Source organism: Medicago truncatula, chromosome 4 (genome assembly GCF_003473485.1).
Source record: "Medicago truncatula cultivar Jemalong A17 chromosome 4, MtrunA17r5.0-ANR, whole genome shotgun sequence".
NCBI classification, from domain to species: domain Eukaryota; kingdom Viridiplantae; phylum Streptophyta; class Magnoliopsida; order Fabales; family Fabaceae; genus Medicago; species Medicago truncatula.
Genome location: NC_053045.1, coordinates 28,780,354 through 28,802,385, shown reverse-complemented (window position 1 = coordinate 28,802,385; position 22,032 = coordinate 28,780,354). Strand labels below are relative to the sequence as shown.

The window sequence follows — 22,032 nt, the reverse complement described above, 5'->3', positions numbered from 1 at the left end:
CGAAATCTATATAATATATAAATATATAAAGAAAACAAACTTCTATAAAAATAAAAAAAAAAAAAAAATCCGTTTCAACTCTTTTGGACTGACTTTTTTCTTTTCAAAGTTGCCTCAATTTTCAATACAAATAACTCATGTAGCAAATAGATAAGAATAAATTTAAATATTAAACAAAATGTAACAAACATGATATGAATATATATATATATATATATATATATATATATATATATATATATATCTGATTTTTTCTTTTATCATTTAAAAAGTGTAATAAACTAGATAGATATATTCATACTTACCTTTTTAATAAAATTTAAATTGATATTAGTAAAATTTAAAAAGTGATCGTCTTTCCGCTAATATAAATAAAGATATTAGTAAAATTTAAATTGATACTCTTTTTCAATTTAATTAAACCTATCTCAAATTCATTAACCACATTAATTCAATAAATAAATAGATTAGATATAGATTGCAATCTACATGTTTAATTGTGATTGGAACATTAAAGAAGAAGAGCACACACAAACATTACATCATGAGCGTAGCGTAGGTAAGTAATTTGTTTGTCGGCTAGTCATTAATTATTTTATTGCCGTCAAAAAATATTTTATTCCTCCTCCACGAAAAAGGAAATTTCGAATGTGTAACAGTTCAATTTATGAAAACACAAAAATGAACAATAGTTAAAAAACAAAGAAGAAAAAAAAAACAAAAAAACGTGGGAACATTTTCCCAGCGCAACGAAACAGATCTGCGCTACAACGCAATTTCCAATTTTTCACCGTTAAACAAACTTTTCCGACGACGAAGCCACCGGGAATAACAATCCGAATGGCACCGATTCCACCGGAGAACGGCGTCGACGGCGACGATGAACGCGAAGAAGACGAGGAAGATGAAGAGGAAGAAGACGAAGATGAAGAAGTTGAAGAGGATGATGATGAAGAAGAGCCGAGGCTGAAGTATCAGAGAATGGGAGGTAGCGTTCCTTCGTTGTTAGCTACTGATGCCGCGTCTTGTGTTTCGGTTGCTGAAAGGATGATCGCGCTTGGTACTCAGGCTGGGACTATTCATATTCTTGATTTTCTCGGGAATCAGGTTTGTTAGCATTGCATTGATTCGTTGTTTATCGTCGAAAGTTCAATAATTGTGGTGAATTTATAGTATTTTGATTAAATTGGAGTTAGTTAGATCAAATTTGAAGAAGTAATTGATCAAATCAAAGTATGTTTAGATTAAGAAAAATTATTGTGTTTTTGATTTTTTTTGTTTGTTTAGTTGTGAGTTTGTTTTTGCGTGAATTGCTTGAGTAAAATTGATTTTGCCTCCCGAAACGATTCTACTTGAAGCTAAAATTTGTAGTTTTTTATTGAAGAATTGATTTTCACACACAATTTTGTAGTTCAGCTCATCGCTACATGATTGTATCCAAACACAAATAACTTTACCTTCAACTCATTTTTAGTCGGAATCAATTCACTCAACCAATTCTTATCACAGCAGAACCAAACATAAACTAAAATTGAGTGTAAAAATCAATTATAGAATAAAAGCTCCAATTTCTAGCTTATGTTAGAATCAATTTCCGGAGGCAAAATCAATTCTATTTGAGAGCAAACAAGCATGTAAAAATCAATTCTAAACCTCTAGAATCAATTTTGCCTCTTCCATAAGTGGAACCAAACATGCACAGTTAAGTGAAGTAACATGTATTTATTAGTGATGGAAATTTGAAATTTAGACAAGTAAATTTGATTCCAAATCATTATTGACATTGAGCTGGAACACTTGTGTTAATTGACATTCTCTTCTGGCTAATGTATGGAATGAGAGCTGGATATTGTTGTTTGTGTTGACTATGTGCACCTTCGAGAGATATCACATGTTGTGTTGTAGATTGTAGCTGTTGTCATGTGGTAGCAAATTGCTTGCTTGTGTTGTATTTTAGAAACGAACGAAATTGTTTATGATGAGTAATTTTGTTACAGGTGAAAGAATTCTCTGCACATGCATCTGTTGTGAATGACCTTAGTTTTGACTTGGAAGGGGAATATATTGGAAGCTGTTCTGATGACGGAACGGTCGTTATAAACAGTCTTTTTACTGATGAGGTAATGAAATTTGAGTACCATCGACCCATGAAGGCGATTGCTTTGGACCCTGATTATGCAAGGAAAACGTCTAGGAGCTTTATTGCTGGTGGTTTAGCTGGTAATTTATATTTAAATTCGAAGAAATGGTTGGGCTATCGGGACCAGGTTTGTTAAGTTATTGTAACTCTTAGCTGCACATATGTTCTGGATGGTATTTTTTGGTTTGTTAACTTAAAAATACCCTGTTCCCTTCCCAAAAAAAGGTTTTGCACTCTGGTGAAGGTTCAATACATGCTGTGAAGTGGAGAGCAAGTCTTGTTGCTTGGGCCAATGATGTCGGAGTGAAGGTTTATGACACTGCCAATGACCGGCGAATAACATTTATTGAAAGACCACGGGGATGTCCACACCCTGAGCTTTTGATTCCTCACTTGGTTTGGCAGGTTAGTCAAATATCTATATAGTTGTCTGTTTGTCATGCTGTTTTCACTTGAAAGCTTGTTCTGTCACTTTGAAGTTTGAATGGTGGCAATGATGTTATTTCATTTGTTGTTGTTCCATTTCTTGATGAAACTGCTGAACTTAATCTTCCACCATCACTTAATAGGATGACACGGTCTTAGTTATTGGCTGGGGAACATCGGTCAAAATTGCCTCAATAAAGACAAATCACCATAAATCCACCAATGGGGCATACTTGCAAGTTCCTGTGCTTGGTATGACCCAGGTGGATATTGTGGCATCTTTTCAAACCAGCTATTTCATCTCAGGACTTGCCCCTTTTGGTGATTCTTTGGTTGTTCTTGCTTATATTCCTGGAGAAGAAGATGGAGAAAAGGATTTTAGTAGCACAGCTCCTTCACGGCAGGTATTTATATTCCTTGCATATGGTGAAATTATATAATTTCTCATGCTGTCCTTGAACCTGTTATAATGCAAGTGTAGAAAATATATCTGATATATTTCCAAGTTATGAATAAAGTTCATGCAATAGTTTGTTTAAATAGACTATTCTAAGCCTAATCGGCCTGATTAATGGGCCACATATAATTTTTACTAATAATCGTAAATTTACATTATTTACAACAGTAAACCCTGCCCTTCCTATTATATTATGTAGCTACAAGTAGTTATCTCGGTTCAATCTTCTGTGTTCACTTAAATTATATAAAGGAGCTTCCTCCGGGCATTTAAATTTAAAGGGGTAATTTCCTGGTCATAGTACTTGGATATATTAGATATTTGAAATCTATTAATTTTTTGTCTGAAGGATTCAAACAATGAGCTGGCTCAATTGGAATATTTTGTTTGCTTCATTATGTTCGATAAGTGACCGTACCAAACCAGCATAACGCTGCTTCCAGAAATTAGTTATTTTTAGTACAAAGTTACAAACAGCCATTTCATTATTCGATATGTTATATTTCATTGAGACTATATATCATTTTATTTTCCATTAGTTATTTAAGCAAAAAAGTGTAAGTATGGAAGCAATGAAATTGTGGTTGCATTTGCCAAAAATAAAATGTATGGTGTGTTATATAAGGAAGGAGAAGTGAGGTTGTTCATTCTTCTACTGCCCACTTCACTAAATCTGGAATTTTCACACTGTTCTAAAGTCGATATGCAAATTTGAACAGGGCAATGCACAAAGACCTGAAGTAAGAGTAGTATCATGGAATAATGATGAACTTTCAACAGATGCTCTACCAGTACACGGGTTTGAGCATTACAAGGCAAAAGACTATTCTCTTGCTCACGCTCCCTTCTCAGGTTAACATTTCGTTATTCTTGATTATTATGTATTGATAGAAATTGGATCAAAACTTACTCAGTTATGGTCAATCCATTGTGTTTTCTTCTGTGTATACTGATATCAGTGTGGTATCAGTACATGTGTGCTGGAGTTACAGTGGAAACTGGAAAACAAATAACTGATAGAGGAAATAGGTAACATGGTGTATTTGTTCGAACCTGCACTCTCCCTCTTTCTTCTCCACATTTACTTACCCATCTATCTTCTCCATCTCCCTTTTATATCCATTCAGATCAAACTTCCCCTGCCAATTCCCCTTCGATGACCTCACTGCAGTGTTGTTGAATATCTGCTATAACGTAGCGGAATTTGAACAAATCGCTATTGTTCTGCAATACGCTATTTAGTGCAAAGTGTTATCAAACATCGATTATAGAAGTGCTATAGCACTGTACAATAGCGGAATTTGAATAAACCGCTGATTTCCGTGATTTTTGACTAACAATTTTGTTTCACTGGCAACCTATTATTACATTAAATATTATGTCCCTGGGAACTTAGGAACTGCATGGTTCAAGATAACTTTGTCCGTTCTCATTTTGTGCTTATGCTTTTACTACTCTTACAAGATAACTCTGTTTTCAAAGATTTATATATGAAATATTGTAATTGTATATAATTTTTTTATTTTGTTATTGTTCTTTTAATTCAAAATTCTTTGAAAACAGGAAATATAGTTAACAGGTGGTGCTATTTTTTTTTGGGTATACATGTAATTTTGTAAAATTATTGAAAACGATATATGAAATTAGAAGATGTTTCTCAAACCAAATAGATCCTTAATTTCCCTCGAGTGTGTCTCCCTAATCTCTTACATGAACCTCTGTCTTCTTGGGATTTGGACGGTCTGTGCTGTGCATTTTCCTAATGTACACCATAATAATAGGTGGTTTCCTACATGCATGTTTTGTGTATGGAAAGTCTACATAACAAATGTTGTTTTTTATTCAAATGTAGGTAGCAGTTATGCCGGTGGTCAGTGGGCTGCAGGCGATGAACCACTGTACTATATTGTATCCCCAAAGGATGTAGTTATTGCAAAGCCAAGGTTAATTTTAAGTTCCTTATCCTTTTGTATTTTTTTGCATTTTATTTATGCATGAGATGAGAGGGAAAAAATGATGATAAACATGCTTTAATGAATAATCAATTTGTGATATTTCCTTTTGTTTATTTTGTATTAGAATTTAGTATTTGGTATATGTACTTTAAATCAGTGATTGTGTGTTTGGGGGGGATTTGGTAAGAAAAAGAAATTCTTTCATCTGTACATGTTGTCTTAAGATTCATCATATCCACCTATCATGATGGATGTTTTGTTTTTCGTTTTGCATATTCCATGTTCTCGATTTGTCAGCTGAATGCTATGCATGGAAGAATCAACAATTTTCCAATGCAGTGGCTTGATGTGGCTGATCATTGATGTCCACTTCACCAGTTGGTGTGTTATCGTTTTATGTCACATATCATAGAATTATAATAAATGGAACATACTTTCTTAATCATTTTTGTCTACAAATGCCTAAAGAAAATGTGAAATGCTATTATCTATGTGAGATTCTTCAACATTTGTAATAGAATGTCTGGCGCTTTTTTATTCAATAACTTGACCCCTTCAACATATGCTGCTGTGCCACAAACAACTTTATTGTTTATGAGCAAATCACTCCATCCATCGTTGCCCTCAAGGAACTAGAACATTTAAATTAAAACAATTGAAGTACTCATGTGATAGGGACCTGAGTATGAGGGGATAAGAAAAAGGGCTATTATGCAATAAGAGTATGGTGAGGTTATATTGTAACTGAAGAGTGGGCTAGGATGCTCAATTGGCAAGTTTGTTATGCTTTAGTAGTATGGACAGTGAGGTGGGTGAATGGTATTAGGTATGCAGGATTATTGCTAGAACCATTATGGTTAGGCAAAGAAAGAGTGTTCTCTTTCTTTGAGGAGCTTAGCTCTGGGGTAGTTGGGAATCATTTCCTTTCTACACGTTTACCTTTCATTTTCTTATTGTAAAACCTTTTGCTCAATTTCCAGTTAATAAACCCATTATCCATAGATCGATAGTTCCATCAGTATGTTCTTCAGCTTAAATTTCTTGTTACAATAATTGCTCGAATTTTTTAATGTGTATAAAATGTCCTACTCATATTATAATTAAAATATGGATAGAAGTTGATGCATATTGATAATCAGGGATACCGAAGATCATATTGCTTGGCTTCTTCAACATGGATGGCATGAAAAAGCTTTAGCTGTGGTTGAATCTAGTCATGGACGCAGTGAACTACTTGATGAGGTATTTAACTTTAATTTGTCGGTTCAATCTATTTTCTGAATTTGTATGATTATTAGTATTTGAGAAAGTTATTAATATAGATTATAATGGGCAATTGTATGACAAATAATTGGAATAAGGGCATATATGCATATGGAGACGCTGTTTATGTTCATTGCATAATGTGAAGGCTCCTCAACTATTTTGTTTCCCAAAAGCCTTTTAATTTGTCATCTCCTTTATTATACTTTCCTTTCCTATCTCCTATTTGATGATTTCTTTTTTTGGGTATAAAAACACTATAAAAGTATGTCGTGTACTGTGTGTGTATCTCTTAAAGACAGGGAGTCATTATGTACCTTTGATAGTTGTGAAAGTAGAAATCCTTTATGAAGGCAAAACATCTTTAATTACTGTTAAAGGACTAATAGTTATGGAATACTTGAGTGAAATACCACTCAGCTGATCTGTTTATATACACTCTAGAGAGTAACTACAATATGGGAGTTACAAGAATATTAATCAGCTTTCTAGTTTCTAAGTACATGAATGTGATTTACTAGGCAGATAATTAACTATTGATCTTCTAGCTACATCAATAACTGTACATATCACTAAGGTATTTATTCTATAATTCCAACACTCCCCCTCAAGATGGAGCATATAGATCAAATGCTCCAAGCTTGGAACAAATACTTTGAATTCGCGGTCCCCTTAAGGATTTTGTGAAGATGTCTGCCAATTGATCGTTAGAGCTAACCGATTCGGTGATAATTTCTTTAGAAAGGACTTTCTCCCGAATGAAATGACAATCAATCTCAATATGTTTAGTTCTCTCATGAAAGACTGGATTGGAAGCTATATGTAGGGCTGCTTGGTTATCACAACAAAGTTTCATTTGTTGAGTATCTACAAATTTCAATTCACAAAGAAGTTGTTTAATCCAAATGAGCTCACATGTAGCTACAACCATAGCTCTATATTCAGCCTCTGCACTAGACCTGGCAACAACATTTTGCTTCTTGCTCTTCCATGATACAAAATTTCCTCCAATAGACACACAATACCCTGAAGTAGAACGCCTGTCGATTGGTGAACCTGCCCAATCTGCATCGCAAAATCCAACTATTTGAGTGCTTCCCTTGTCTTCATAAAGCAGTCCTTGTCCTGGTTGTTTTTTAATGTATTTCAGAATTCGAATTACTGCATCCCAGTGATCTTTATGAGGGGATTGCATGAACTGACTTACCACTCCAATCGCAAAAGAAATATCTGGCCTTGTAATAGTGAGGTAGATGAGCTTTCCAACCAATCTCCGATACCTTTCAGGATCGGAATAATGCTCCCCTTGGTTGGGTAACAATTTTTGATTTGGATCCATATGACTGTCAACTGGTCTACAGGTCTACAGTCCAACGTAGCAGTTTCTTTAAGTATATCTAATGCATAACTCTTTTCTGAAATGATAACCCCATTGACTGAGCAATTTCAATACCAAGAAAATATTTAAGCTTTCCCAGATCCTTGGTCTGAAAATGTCGGAATAAATGTTCCTTCAATTGAGAATTTTTTTCTTCATCATTTCCAGTTATGACTATATCGTCTACATAAACCACCAAGTAAACACATCTATTAGGAGAGGTATGGCAATAAAACACTGAATGATCCGCTTCACTACGTTTCAATCCAAAAGCCTGAACCACTGAGCTGAATTTCCCAAACCAAGCTCGTGGGGATTGTTTGAGCCCATAAAGAGAGCGCCGCAATTTACAAACCAGCCTAGACTCCCCCTGAGCAACAAATCCAGGTGGTTGCTCCATATAATCTCCTTTTCTAAATCTCCATGTAGAAATGCATTTTTAATATCTAATTGATACAATGGCCAATGACGGATGGCAGCTATGGCAAGAAATAAATGAACAGAAGTAATTTTTGCCACAGGAGAGAAAGTATCACCATAATCGAGGCCATAAATTTGGGCATAACCTTTGGCCACCAAACGGGCTTTGATACGATCAATCTGTCCATTAGGTCCAACTTTAACAGCATAGACCCATCGACACCCAACAGGTTTCTTTCCTGGAGGAAGAGGGACCAAATCCCAAGTGCCGTTGTGCCCCAAAGCTTGCATTTCATCAATCATGGCTTGTCGTCATCCTGGATGATCAAGTGCCTCACAAACATTTTTAGGAATAGAAATAGAGGATAAAGATGCTATAAAAGAATGATAAGAAGGAGAAAGACGGTGATAACTTAAGAAATTATAAATAGGATGAGGATTTCGAGTTGACCGATTACCTTCCCTAACAGCAATGGGTAAATCAGGGATTTCGTCAATCAGGTCTGTAGTAGGGTTGACGCCTGGAGTAGGACATGATTCAGTTGGTCTTTCAGTGCCTTCCAATTCGGTATTAGGAACCTGTGGTCGTCATTGGTATGTAATGAGTGGTCTATGAGATGGTGCAGGTGGAGGAATAACTGGGGTTGAATCTGTAGCTGAAATTGAATCCTGAAAAGGAGAAAATGATAGACCAAAATAGGGAATTGGAAAAACTTCTTGAGTGGTGTTAGATTCAACCGATGATGGTAAAAAATATGGTTTTTCTTCGAAGAAGGTTACATCTGCTGAAACATAATAACGGTTGTGAACTGGAGAGTAACAACGATAACCTTTCTGCAACCTAGAGTATCCAAGAAAAACACACTTGATTGCTTGGGGGGACAACTTATCTAAACCTGGAAAAAGATCATGAACAAAACAAGTACTTCCAAAAACACGTGGATTAATATGAAACAAAGGTTCTTTAGGAAATAAGATGGAGTGAGGAACTTTGTTATTGATAGAAGAAGAGGGCATCCGATTAATCAAAAAACAAGCAATTAAAATTGCCTCACCTCAATGACGAACGGGTACATTTGCATGAAGTAACAATGTCCGGGCAGTCTCAACGAGATGTCTATTTTTCCTTTTAGCTATTCCATTCTGTTGAGGGGTATGAGGACAAGAGGATTGATGGAGAATTCCATGTGATGTCAAAAAAGAAGTAATAGCAGAAGAGAAATATTCTTTTGCATTATCACTTCTAAGAATACGAATTGTCTTGTCAAATTGGGTTTTAATTTCATTAACAAAAGAAGTGAAGATGGACAAAATTTCAGATCGTTCTTTCATTAAGAAAACCCAAGTACATCTAGAAAATTCATCAATAAAGGTAACAAAATATCTATAACCCATAGAAGACACACGACTAAGACCCCATACATCTGAATGAATAACTGAAAAAGGTGAGTCGACACGACTTTCAACTTGTCTAACAAAAGAAGATCGAACATGTTTTCCTAATTGACGTGATTCACAAGAGAGTGTCTTTATTTTTTCAAGATCTGGAACCATTATTTTTAGTTTGCATAGGTGAGGATGTCCAAACCTTTCATGAATAAGTTTTGTGGAGGCACTGCAAATCCAAGAATCAGACTTTAGATAGTAAAGACCATGTGATTCATGTCCTACGCCAATCGTCCGACCCGTACCACGTTCCTGTATAACAAATGGGTTAGCATCAAAGGTTACTGAACAATTATGAGAACAAGTAAGTTGACTGAGAGAAATCAAATTGAAAGGGTAACCAGGTATAAACAAGACAAAACTTAAGGACAGAGAAGTAGTGGGTGACACATGACCGATACCCTTTGCTGCAACTCTAGAACCATCGGCTAGAGTAATAAAATGAGGATTTTTGTTTGGAAAGATAGATGAAAATAATGAACCATTACCAGCAATGTGATCAGAGGCACTTGAATCAATTATCCAAGGACTTTGATCATGACCAGATTGAGAAATACAAGCAGTGGAGTTATGAGCAACTACAACAGATGAGCTTGGAGGTTCCTTGGCAGCTTTTAGCTGAAGGTATTCTTGATAGTTAGCTTCTGAAAATTTCATCTCTGATGTTTCAGACTTGGAAGTATTTGCAGATTTTCCAGGAAATCCATAAATTAGAATAACAAGAGTTTTGTGTGTGGCCCATTCTTTTGCAATAAGAACATTGAGGTCGACCTCCTCTTCCACCTCGTCCTCCACGACTTCCACGGCCTCCCCGTCCCCCTCGGTTGGAAACCAAGGCAGAAGCTTCAACAACATCGACTGAATTTACTTCTGTTTTAGGCAAAGGGACTCGAAGGAGACGAGTTGTTAAATATTCTAAAGAAGGAACTTCTTGTCCAGTTAGGACTTGATCACGAACATGATCAAAATCTGGGTGCATTCCTCTTAGAACCAACACCATATATAGATTATCAAGTTTTTTCTTCATTTCTTCAATTTTGTCGGCTTCCAAAGATAATTTTAACTCCTCTACTGCAGATTGAGCTTTTGAAACATGGGAAACCATGTCATGGTCTGCTTTAGAGTGGCCAATTTCTGTGCAGCATCATACAATTGTTGGATGTCATTAGCAAAGACACTTTGAGCCTTCTGCCAGAAAGAGTGGCAAGTTTTAAAGGCTCTAAAGTTTGTCAAGATGGCCGGCTCGACAGATTGCCATAGGAGAGAACAAAGCTGATAATCAAGTTTTTTCCATTCATCACGTTTTTCTGCTGAAATACTTTCTGATGATTGTTTCAGATGTTCCTCATAGCCTTGGCCAAGAAACCAAAGTTCTACAGAGGAAGACCAAGCTAAATAATTTTTTCCATTCAATTTTTCTGAAGTGATTGTTGGTGTTCCAGATAAAGAGAAAGTAGGTCCATTATTTTTTTGAGAGCCTGAGGCCATTGTGAGAATAGCAAGAAAGAACTAGAAACAAAGGACCCAAAAAAAAAAAAATAGATCCTGGAAACCAGAAACAGAGGACCACAAATGGAGGAGACCAAGTGTAAGAGTGACTTTTGGACTTGTGGTACTGCGGGACCAGAGGCAGTGACCCTTCAAAGAGAACCTGCTCTAGATACCATGTTAAAGGATTAATAGTTATGAAATGCTTGAGTGAAATTCCACTCAGCTGATCTGTTTGCATACACTCTAGAGAGTAAATACAATATGGGAGTTACAAGAATATTAATCAGCTTTCTAGTTCCTAAGTACATGAATGTGATTTACTAGGCAAATAATTAACTCTTCTAGCTACGTCAATAACTGTACATATTATTAAGGTATTTATTCTATAATTCCAACAATTACAATTTCTTCGAGTTCCTAACAGTATCTATGTTAACGTTTCTTTCTCGCTGAATTTCTTTATTTGAGTACTATTGAAAAGACGGGCACTCACGTGCCCGTCTTTCCGCTCTTTTTATTGCGCTAACGTTTGAAAATTATTAACGGTTTTTTTTATGAAATTTTGATTTGGATTAAAACTAAAAATATAAATGTTTGTTTCTTTCAAGTGATAACAAACCAAACTAATCATGATTATTTATTTCAACGACACCAACAATATTACAAAAAAAAAATCTATATATTTTTTTTAATGACACCAACAACGATCTTTATTATAGAAAAAGTTGTTTAAGGGTATAATTGGAATAATGAAAATGTTTGTTGTTTTCAAGTTATAACAAACCAAACTAATCATGATTATTTATTTCAATGACACCAACAATATAACAAAAAAAAAATATAATCTAAATTCTTTTTTTCAATGACACCAACAACGATCTTTATTATAGAAAAAGTTGTTTAAGGGTATAATTGGAATAATGAAAAAGTAAGTATAAATATATTCATCTAGTTTGTTACACTTTTTAAATGATAAAGGAAAAAAACCATATATATATATTCATATTGTGTTTGTTACATTTTTTTAATATTTAAATTTATTCTTATCTATTTGTTACATGTGTTATTTATATTCAAAATTGAGGGTGTTTTTGGAAAGAAAAATCCAACCCAAAAGAGCTGAAAAGGGTTATTTTCTTTATATATAGTATAGATATAGATAATGATAGTCTAAGTGTTTCATTTTCCTCATGTTTTTGCAGGTGGGATCTCGGTACCTTGATCATTTGATTGTGGAAAGAAAATACGGCGAGGCAGCTTCTTTGTGTCCCAAGTTACTACGAGGATCAGGTTCGGCATGGGAGAGGTACTGCATACGGCATACCATTATTTTTAACCTTGTGTGGTTCATATCTTGTAATTGAGTGTTCAATGGACCGTTTTCACCAGATGGGTCTTTCACTTTGCACATCTGCGTCAACTTCCTGTTTTGGTTCCTTACATGCCTACTGAAAACCCCAGACTAAGTGATACTGCTTACGAGGTTAGCTGAAGCACATTGCTCTCTTACAATTGACATGTATGCATAGTATCCGTATAGAACAGACTTGGGATAGAGCTCATCTATTATGCTTTTAATTCTGCAGGTTGCTCTTGTTGCATTGGCTACAAATCAATCTTTCCATAATGATCTCTTATCCACTGTGAAATCCTGGCCATCTGTAATTTATTCTGCGCTACCGGTTATTTCAGCCATTGAACCACAGCTAAATACTTCGTCCATGACTGATTCACTCAAGGAGGTTAAACCTGATTAATCATATTATATTTTTTACCTGTTAACCATTCCGTCTGTTAACATTTTTGTATTCTATTGCAGGCATTAGCGGAGTTGTATGTAATTGATGGGCAATATGAGAAAGCCTACTCATTGTATGCAGATGTAGGTGGTGCAATTAATTTTTCTTGCATTCAGACAGCAGTTACATTAATTAGATGCCATACAATTGCTTTATACTGGAGTCCATTGTCTATTTTGTTTTGGCTGCTAATTCACTTTCCTTTTCTTCCTTTAATTATCTTGTTTGGTTTTTTCAGCTTTTGAAGCCAGAAGTATTTGATTTTATTGATAAACACAACCTACATGATGTAATTCAAGAAAAGGTACAACTGTATTTTGTACAAGTTAAATTTTTGAATCCATGGTTTCTACATATGCCTTGATCTTACATTGCGTACAAATTCTTGTTTAATATATCTGTTGGCATTCAATTTTAATTTTTAAGCTCCTGAAGAGTTTTGTTACCAAGTTTTGATGTTGTATGTTACAATTTGGTTATCCATGTTTATCATATTTGATATATTGAATGTATATGGCAAAATGGATGAAGCAACAAAATCCCATCTGATTCAACAATTGTTCTGATTTAGATTTGAACATTCTCAGACTTGTTTATAGAGGACAGAAGTTGTTTAATTATACTCTTAACTTGGTATACAAGCTCAATTCTTTTTGTATCTGTTTTCATTTCTTTGTATGATCATTGGACTCTTATTTGTTAAATCTCTGCCTGCTCAGGTTGTCCAATTGATGATGCTAGATTGCAAGCGTGCAGTTCCTCTGTATATCCAGAATAGGGAATTAATAAGTCCACCTGAGGTTGTGAAGCAACTTCTAAATGCCGATAACAAGTCTGACAGCAGACATTTTTTACATTTGTATCTCCATTCACTATTTGAAGTAAATCCACATGCTGGGAAAGATTTCCATGATATGCAGGTAGGTTTTGATTCTTTAATTTGCAAGCGTCCTTTAATTTTGAGTTCCATTACTAGTTTGAATTTCAATTATGGTCAATGACACATGAATGCTTGACAAGAAAATATAGGACTCGATGCTTGACTATATACCTAGATATTTGATCATGTGGAGAACAAGAGATTACTCTGCAGTCTAGCACTTCGAAATATTTTGAAACAGGCCTTCACTTTGCAGCATTTTTGAGAGTTTCTTCAATTTTATTCTATTTTATTAATAACCTATTCCCTTTTAGACAAATTTTGCAAGTTATATGGGCTTCATATGGCATTCCGGATTTTTGGTTGGATGAGACTAAAGTTATCCTTCCTGATTTTGAAGTGTGTGTGTGGTGTGTGTGTGTTTTTTTTTGCTGAAGTCTGACAAATGTCAAGTGATTATTCTACTTGGTGAATGAACGGAAACACTTTTACCTTGTTCTGGAATTTAACATTTTATTGGGTTATTATTAGAAGAATCTTTGAAATTGAATATTTTTCTAGGAAAGTTTTCCTTTGATATGCCTATTGAAAATCATTACATAGCTAGTCTCAAAGCCTAAATGAAAGAGGAATGTTATGTAATGAAAATTGTTTTTTTGGTGGTATGTAATGAAAATTGTTAGAATCAAAGAATAAAATCCATAAATTTATCATCAGAATTAGAATCATTTATCTATTAGGATTTGAATTAACTAAATAGAGGTGAATGTTACTATAAATAGAGGTGAATGTTGTTTGACAGACACGCATAAATCAGAAGTTCCTATTGTACTACAACTTATGTTACAGTTCCGGTTGTCGTTTCTGTCTCTTTGTGTGCATTTTCTGTGCTGCATCCAGTGCTTTTTTTCTCGCCAATGTGATTTTCTTTTCATCCAGGTGTGAGTTAACCAGTTGTGCCTTCTCTAGTAAAATCCATCCCCGACAATCTCCAAAACCCACCTTCAAAATCCTCTGGCGAGCCCAACCGATCTTTGTTATAGTCACATCTGGCTGCGCTACAACTTTTTGTCCGCAACCAAAGCCATGTTGTTTCTATTTCTTTACAATACATCATACCATTGCAATAAGCTTAAAGCTTAGTATGCTTTAGCTCGAAGGGGAGCTCTAGAATAAAAAAAAAATCTAAATCCATATATATTTATTAGGATTAGAATCATAGATTAGTATTTCAATTAGCATATGTTGTACTTATTCTATATGCTGTTACAATGTGTCTTCTACAGCTAAACATTAGTGGAATGGTTTATATGCGCTGCATGTAATTTAATATTTCTTTTCTAGCATTTGATAAAACGTTTTCTGTTGAATGTGCATAGGTAGAACTCTATGCGGACTATGATCCAAAGATGCTGCTACCTTTTCTTCGTAGCAGTCAACATTATACCCTTGAGAAGGTGATGAATCAATGACTAAATTCAGCAATTATATGTATGCATGCTTGTGAATCGAGCTCATAGTTATTTTTCAGGCTTACGAAATTTGCATCAAAAGAGACTTGATGAAGGAGCAAGTTTTCATCTTAGGAAGGATGGGAAATGCAAAGAAAGCCCTAGCTGTTATTATAAACAAATTGGGGGATATAGAGGAGGTATTGTATCTTATTTTATACTTGTTTTTGGTTTTAACCAACATCTAAATCTTGAATTAGAATTTCGGGGATTTTAAAGTAAAGTTTGAAGTTTTCATATTTTTGCACAGGCTGTAGAGTTTGTTACCATGCAGCATGACGATGAACTCTGGGAAGAATTAATCAAGCAATGTATTCACAAACCTGAGATGGTGTGTATATTTAGGATATGGGCCTGTTGATTACTTGTTTTAATTAAAATGGTTTTGTTTTTCTGAAAAGATACCTCTTTAGGAGATAGTCTTTTACTTTTCATTCAGTTTTTTAAGACCAGAAAACCGTTATTTAAAATAAAATAAAAACTAGAACATCTTTTATATGTTTCCTGACTTTGTCAGTGTTACAAGTATGTGGTGGAAACATCTTTTAGAAACAACACACCGGAAACCATACTACTATATCTCTTCATTATGTTCTCCCTTCTCTACTTATTCTATTGATGAACAAGTGGAACATAATAGTGCTGTTTTATAATGTTTCATTCTAGCTTTTTAGTGAAACCAAACTTACAGCACTTCACTTATGTGTTGTTCTGTTCCTATTTTGATGTTTACCAAGCATCGAATAAAAGTCAGTTTTGTCTGTCCTACTCAAACCTTTTTGCTAAATAATCAAGGAATTACCCTGATTTATTTTCCTTTTATCTTCCCTAAAATCATTTAATGTTGATTGTAATCTTGTTATAAATTCATAAGGTTGAAGATTAATCTCAAGTAATTCAAAGCAATCTTCATTGCAATTTCAAGTAATATTACCTATTTTTAACTCAAATCCTTAGTCATTTTTTAGAAAAAGTAAAAATCAATGTAACACGAGAAAAGATAAATTCTTTGTTTTTATTCAAAACTTGTTTACAGATCTGCTTTACAGAAGTTTGATTTTGTTGATAGTAGTTTTACAAATCTGTTTTAGAAGTCCAAAATAAACAGAGGCAACATGCCCAATATTTGCTTATTTTGCATACCTACTCTTTCTGATCTTGCGGTTGGTTTGATTCTTGCAATTAACAGGTGGGCATCCTATTGGAGCACACAGTTGGAAATCTTGACCCCCTTTACATTGTAAATAAGGTTCCCAATGGGTTGGAAATACCTCGGTAGGTGATACGTGTGATTTAACATACCATATAATATAATATTTTAAATTAGTATTTGGGTTGTAGATCTCTTTGATTCCTTTCTCACTATTCTGGTTATGTCTCTGTATGTTGTTCACCTGCTTTTGATTTTATCGATTACTTGGAGTCGAATCATTATGGCTTCAACTTCAAGTTCCATATATATTCAGTAACATTATTTTCATCTCTGACTAATTTTCTATCTGTACTTCTAAATTCTAATAGGCTCAGGGATCGGCTAGTTAAAATTATCACTGATTACAGGACGGAAACATCACTCAGACATGGGTGCAATGATATCCTTAAGGTGCTTTTATTTCCCCCCCTCCTTCTCACCTTTACATAGGATAGTAGAATGGAAAGTTCTTTGATCTCAATAATTTTATAGAATAAAGTATCTAACTGATTTTCTGTTTGAAATAGGCGGACTGTGTCAATCTTTTAATTAAGTATTACAATGAGGCAAGGCATGGAATTTCTTTAGGCAATGAAGGAGATGAGCCACGAGTTAATATGAGTGACCACCGTGCCTCTCAGGCATTTGAGAAATCCCTAAGTCTGAAAACCATGGAGATGAAGTCAAAGACTGGGGGAGGGGGAAGATGTTGTATATGTTTTGACCCATTTTCTATACAGAATGTATCAGTCATTGTTTTCTTTTGCTGCCATGGTTACCACACAACTTGTCTCACGGATTCGTACTACACTAGTAGCACGAAAGAGAGTGAAGCCACTCCGAAAGAGGCAGAAGCATATGATGATTACAATGGTTATGCAGATGATGCCAGCGACGAAAATGAAGAAGAAACCAAGTCGGATGGTCCTCGTATGCGTTGTATTTTGTGTACTACCGCTGCTGGTTGACTGTGTTTATGTGTGTCCATTGTGTTCATATGGTTGATGGATTTTGTTTATAGTTCCATTCACATGTGGTTTCATTTGTCCTCTATTTTTTTTTCTAAATATAATCGGGGTTTTTTTTTCTTTCCCATTTTTTACTTTGTCTTGAAGGATTGGGGTATGTTCCCCTTTTACTTGAAATGTGAGGTTCCTTCCAAATTTCCATAGATGATCAAGTGTTTCTAGCAAAAAAAAAAAAAAACTAATAGTGACCAAGTTATGTACTTCAACTAGTGATTCGCTAATTCGATTAGTGATTACCTGAGTTTGAGCACTCCCTTTTAGCGTGTATATTCTTATTCTTTGTTACATCCTTTTTGCTGTGTAGTGTCATTTGTATTCATGTTGTGTGATTTCAGTATGTATCAAATCATATTCAGACTGGTTATTCTCTCACATGACGGTTTGTAATGTTATCTGGATCCTAATTTTAGACGGGTTCTTTGCAACATTGTTTACACTCTTATTCATGATCTACTACACCATTGTTGCGCCATGCAGTGTTATTCATTTGTTACCTAGTATTCTGCTGTCAAAATCCTTTTTATCAGAGTTGTTGTCAACATCCATATATTTCAGATAGACCTTGAGCTGGGTCTCGTTACTTGTCCATATAACCAATGTAGAGTGCAAGATCATGTCTTTTTGTGGTTAGTTTCTTCCTTTATTGGAACTCCTTACACACGAGTGATAGGTATTAGGTAGTACCCTCTCTTAACAGGGTGAGGAAAAAACATCCATACCTGATTGATTTTTGTTAGTTTTTTCTTGACAAATAATCGATTTTTCTTGGTTATTTTCCTGGTTGTACACCTCTGACACAAATTTTAACAGTACTAGGTAGTATATTTAGTCCATTTAACTTCGGTTTAGCAATGCTTGAGTTTGGTTCATGGTTTATGTTGGGTCAGTGAGGGAGCTCGGGGGACCATCCACATCGAGGCTTGAACAACCAAGCTTAGAAAAGAGATAGCAAACTCACCCTATTTGGTTTACACAGGAAGAAAGAACTAAAAACATAGTCCCACCCACTTTTTTTTCTCCGTTGAATTGACGAGAAAGAGATAAGCTTTTTTTTTTCTTTTTTTCTTCTTTCTGTTTTTACGCTGACAGATAGTCATGCAAACCTCTAATCATTGTATTTTATATCATGAATAAATATGCCTGGTTTAAAACTCAAAATGTTATTTACTTAAATTGGCTAGGTATGATATTACTTGGTTTCAAAGGACACAAAATAATGACTTCACTACTAAACCAAGGAAAAACGAAAAATTGATTGTTCAACGTGTATATATTTATGTTTATAACTTATAAAAATGTATAGGATTTTAATATAGTATTTGCAAAATACAATTGATAAAATATTTTATAGTAGAATTTTTTGGAGGTATGCAACTTTTCATTAAAAATGTATTGAAATTTATAATTCTATTATCTTCGTCCATAAATACAAGACTTGAGTTAAATCCAACAAAACATACTAGACTCCTACATCATACATAAAATAATTTGCACTGCCAACAAAGTTGAATATAACAAAAATGATTAAACTCTTATAATGTGGCGAATCAATATTCAAATTTAGAATAGAAGAAGTACTCACATTTAGTAAATAACACGTTTCAATATGATTACTTCTAAATTCTAATCGAAGGAATTTATGAGACACCAGAACAAAAGCATCCCCGAGCTAGAGTGCTCGTAACGCCATTGATTTTGGCCAATCCAAAACAAAAGCAGTAAAGAATAAATTCACTATACCATCACTAATCAAGATGTATGGCTCGATATTCCCACATCTCTAGGTTTATCCAAATTTCTATAGCAATAGAACTGTTTATAAACAAATGCCAAGAGTTTTCACCATAATCACCACAACAAGTAAAAGTTCGAGGACAAGCTACGTTTTTAGTGATTAATATTGATCTTGTAGGTAAGCTATTTCTAAGCATCCGCCACACGAATTTTTTCACAACTTCTTGGACTTTTAGATTTCATAGTAAAGACCAATCTCCAGACTCCATCCAAGTGAATTATCAATGCACATTAATATTACCAGGGTAGTATGACGTATATTATCAAAACAAAATTTATTTATAATGTACTTCCTGTGGTTTTTTTTATAAGAAAGAAAGAAAAACCACACCCTTCAAGAAAAGGGGTTAGGTGCATTAATAGATGAGAAAATAGACGCATCAATTGTCATTTGTTTATAAACATATACAAACAAATGATAATTTAATAATATTCGCCTATAAAATAGAGATACTTATTACACTGACAACTTTTTTAAGATGTGTTTGATTTGCTAAAAACTGAAGGACAACACAGAACAACTCTAGTTGTCCAGTGTTTAATTTGTAAAACTGTTTTAGGTACAGGACAAACTGAAGGCAAAGGACAGGACAAAAACTCATATTTTTGTCCCTCACCAAACCACAACGCAACTTTTTGTCCAACGTACAAGTTGTCTAAAATACCAAAATAGCATTTTGTCCCCCAAAAATTATATAAAACAAAAAATTACTCATTGCCATACAAAATTTGTCATGTGCTATTCTGCCTTGTGTTGTTCTATCTTGTACTGTTCTATCCATTACTTACTGTTTTGCAAACCAAACACACCCTTAAAAAAAAGGTAAAGAGTGCTTATACAATAAAGAGATGCTACAAGTAGAAAAATTGTTAGTAGAAAAAAAAATTAACATCGTCTCTTTACACTTTTTTTATAGAAAAAATATGATTCATTAAGTAGAAAAGACCCATTTTTTTCTATATAAAATTTATAATTTTTTTTAATCTTTAACAAGCATCGTAAATACATTTATTAAGGTATAAAAATGAAGATGAAAATTTTTTGAAACTAAAAATCGAAATTTTTTTCAAAGAAACTAAAACAAAAAATTAATATATTTTTAAAGAACAAAAACGTTGTTTTTAAAGGATGAGTTTCTTGCTTCCTTCCTACTTTTTGTTGCATGAAATGGGTAACAACGAAATAGTACAAAGCATAAACATACCAAAATCAGTTGATTGAAATACGGGTGGGGTCCACTAGTCAAATAGGAGGAGACTGACCTTCAGAAGATGGAAAATGATATTCAAGTCAAGGGATCGCAAGCCTCTGAACATCTGATATCCTGAGCTCAGCCGCGTACACATTAATCGTCATGATGGCACGCCAATGTTTCTCAGTTTAAACTTTAAATGGTTTATATCATCACATCATACAGTATTGATGAAACATAACGTAATCATTTCCTACACAATGTGACGAAAAGTTTTCCTATTGAATATTTCAAATCATTTAAAATACATCACATTGTTATTTTGTTAATACAAAAATATGAGAAGAATTTGATTTTAAATGGGTAATTAATTTCGTGAATGAGTAAAAATAAGAGCCAAAATTATAGTTAAGCACGAATATTAGAACACTAAGAACGGAGATTTGCCTTGGGTGTCAAGCATCAACAAAGTCTTCGACTCCAATGGAGGAGTTTGTCAAAAAAACACACCTTACTTTGAATAGCGTTTGAGTTTGCCTAGAAATCCATGCAATAGTTGTCTTTTTTAAGCACAGGCCGAAAAGAAATATTAGAAGGGTATTCCTAACGAGTGATTCAAATGTTAAATAACATAAAGAATTTTTAAAATACGTCATGCATATAACATACTTCTTTGAGTAACTTCTAAAGAATCCATCTCACAAATACCAAATAGCTTAGCCAAAATTATATATCCTTTAAAATATGCACCTAAAATTTCTCCTTATTAACGATATTGAAAGATAATTTTTTTTAGAGGTATTGGAAGTTACTTATATTCATGAATCAATTAAAAATTAAAACGGGGAAGTCTGACATGTTGTAGCTCTGTTACTGTCCTCATTAAAAAATAAGTCGACTATTCAATATCTATTGTTGTTGCGAAGTAAACAATCAACACTAATATGTCATCGGAAACACCACAACTTCCATTAATTTTCAACTTTACGCATCCATCTTCAGGGGGTCAAGTTAGGAGTTACGATTAATGTGGTACTCTGAGAAGTGAATATTAACAAAAGTTAGGTCGGTATGCACGACGTTCATAAGATAAAGGACATTTTGGGTTTTTCATTTTCTGTCTCCAAGAGCATGGTTATTTCTGATGCGTCAGATCCACCAAATATCTATTATAAATGTGTTACCAAAATGCTGTTTAGACATAGTTTATAATTGTATCTTCAAGGTTGCGGAACTGAAGAAATATGAATGAATACATCGGTTATCAAATTTTCTTCAATGGAGCACATTCTCTAAATTAAAGAGGCACACATTCATCTTGGGTTCCACATCTAAGGCAGACAGACAGAAAAAGTTGTCAAGTTGCATGATACCAAAACTTGTTAGTTGGGATCATATTGTGCATGCATAACCAAACAAATTAAGAAAGTTATGGAATTATTCCTTTAAAAAAATGATATTTGAACAATTATTTTTAACATTTTTTTTCTCATACTCATTATATTTTTACTTTCTTTCTCTATTACTTTAATTTTTTGTATCAATACCTCATTTTTTTTATAAAATTTTAATTGGCTTAAAAATTATCTTATAAATACATGTTCAAATAACAAAACTCTTCTCTTGTTTATTTGTTGGTAGCAAGCATTCCAATGGTTG

General features: G+C 34.0%; 1 protein-coding gene across 1 annotated transcript; it reads left to right on the top strand.

Moving 5' to 3' along the window:
• Window positions 1-667: 667 nt before the first annotated feature.
• On the top strand, window positions 668-17,811 carry LOC25492355 (vacuolar protein sorting-associated protein 41 homolog). The gene is made up of 19 exons (XM_013600453.3): window positions 668-1,107; window positions 1,998-2,267; window positions 2,366-2,545; window positions 2,710-2,970; window positions 3,743-3,875; window positions 4,876-4,966; window positions 6,118-6,220; window positions 12,179-12,282; window positions 12,366-12,459; window positions 12,563-12,718; window positions 12,796-12,858; window positions 13,014-13,079; window positions 13,495-13,695; window positions 15,035-15,112; window positions 15,187-15,306; window positions 15,417-15,497; window positions 16,356-16,441; window positions 16,688-16,769; window positions 16,886-17,811. Exons 1-19 carry the CDS (start codon window positions 841-843, stop codon window positions 17,324-17,326), a joined length of 2,877 nt encoding a protein of 958 aa, XP_013455907.1. The 5' UTR covers window positions 668-840; the 3' UTR covers window positions 17,327-17,811.
• The last annotated feature ends 4,221 nt before the right edge of the window (window positions 17,812-22,032 follow it).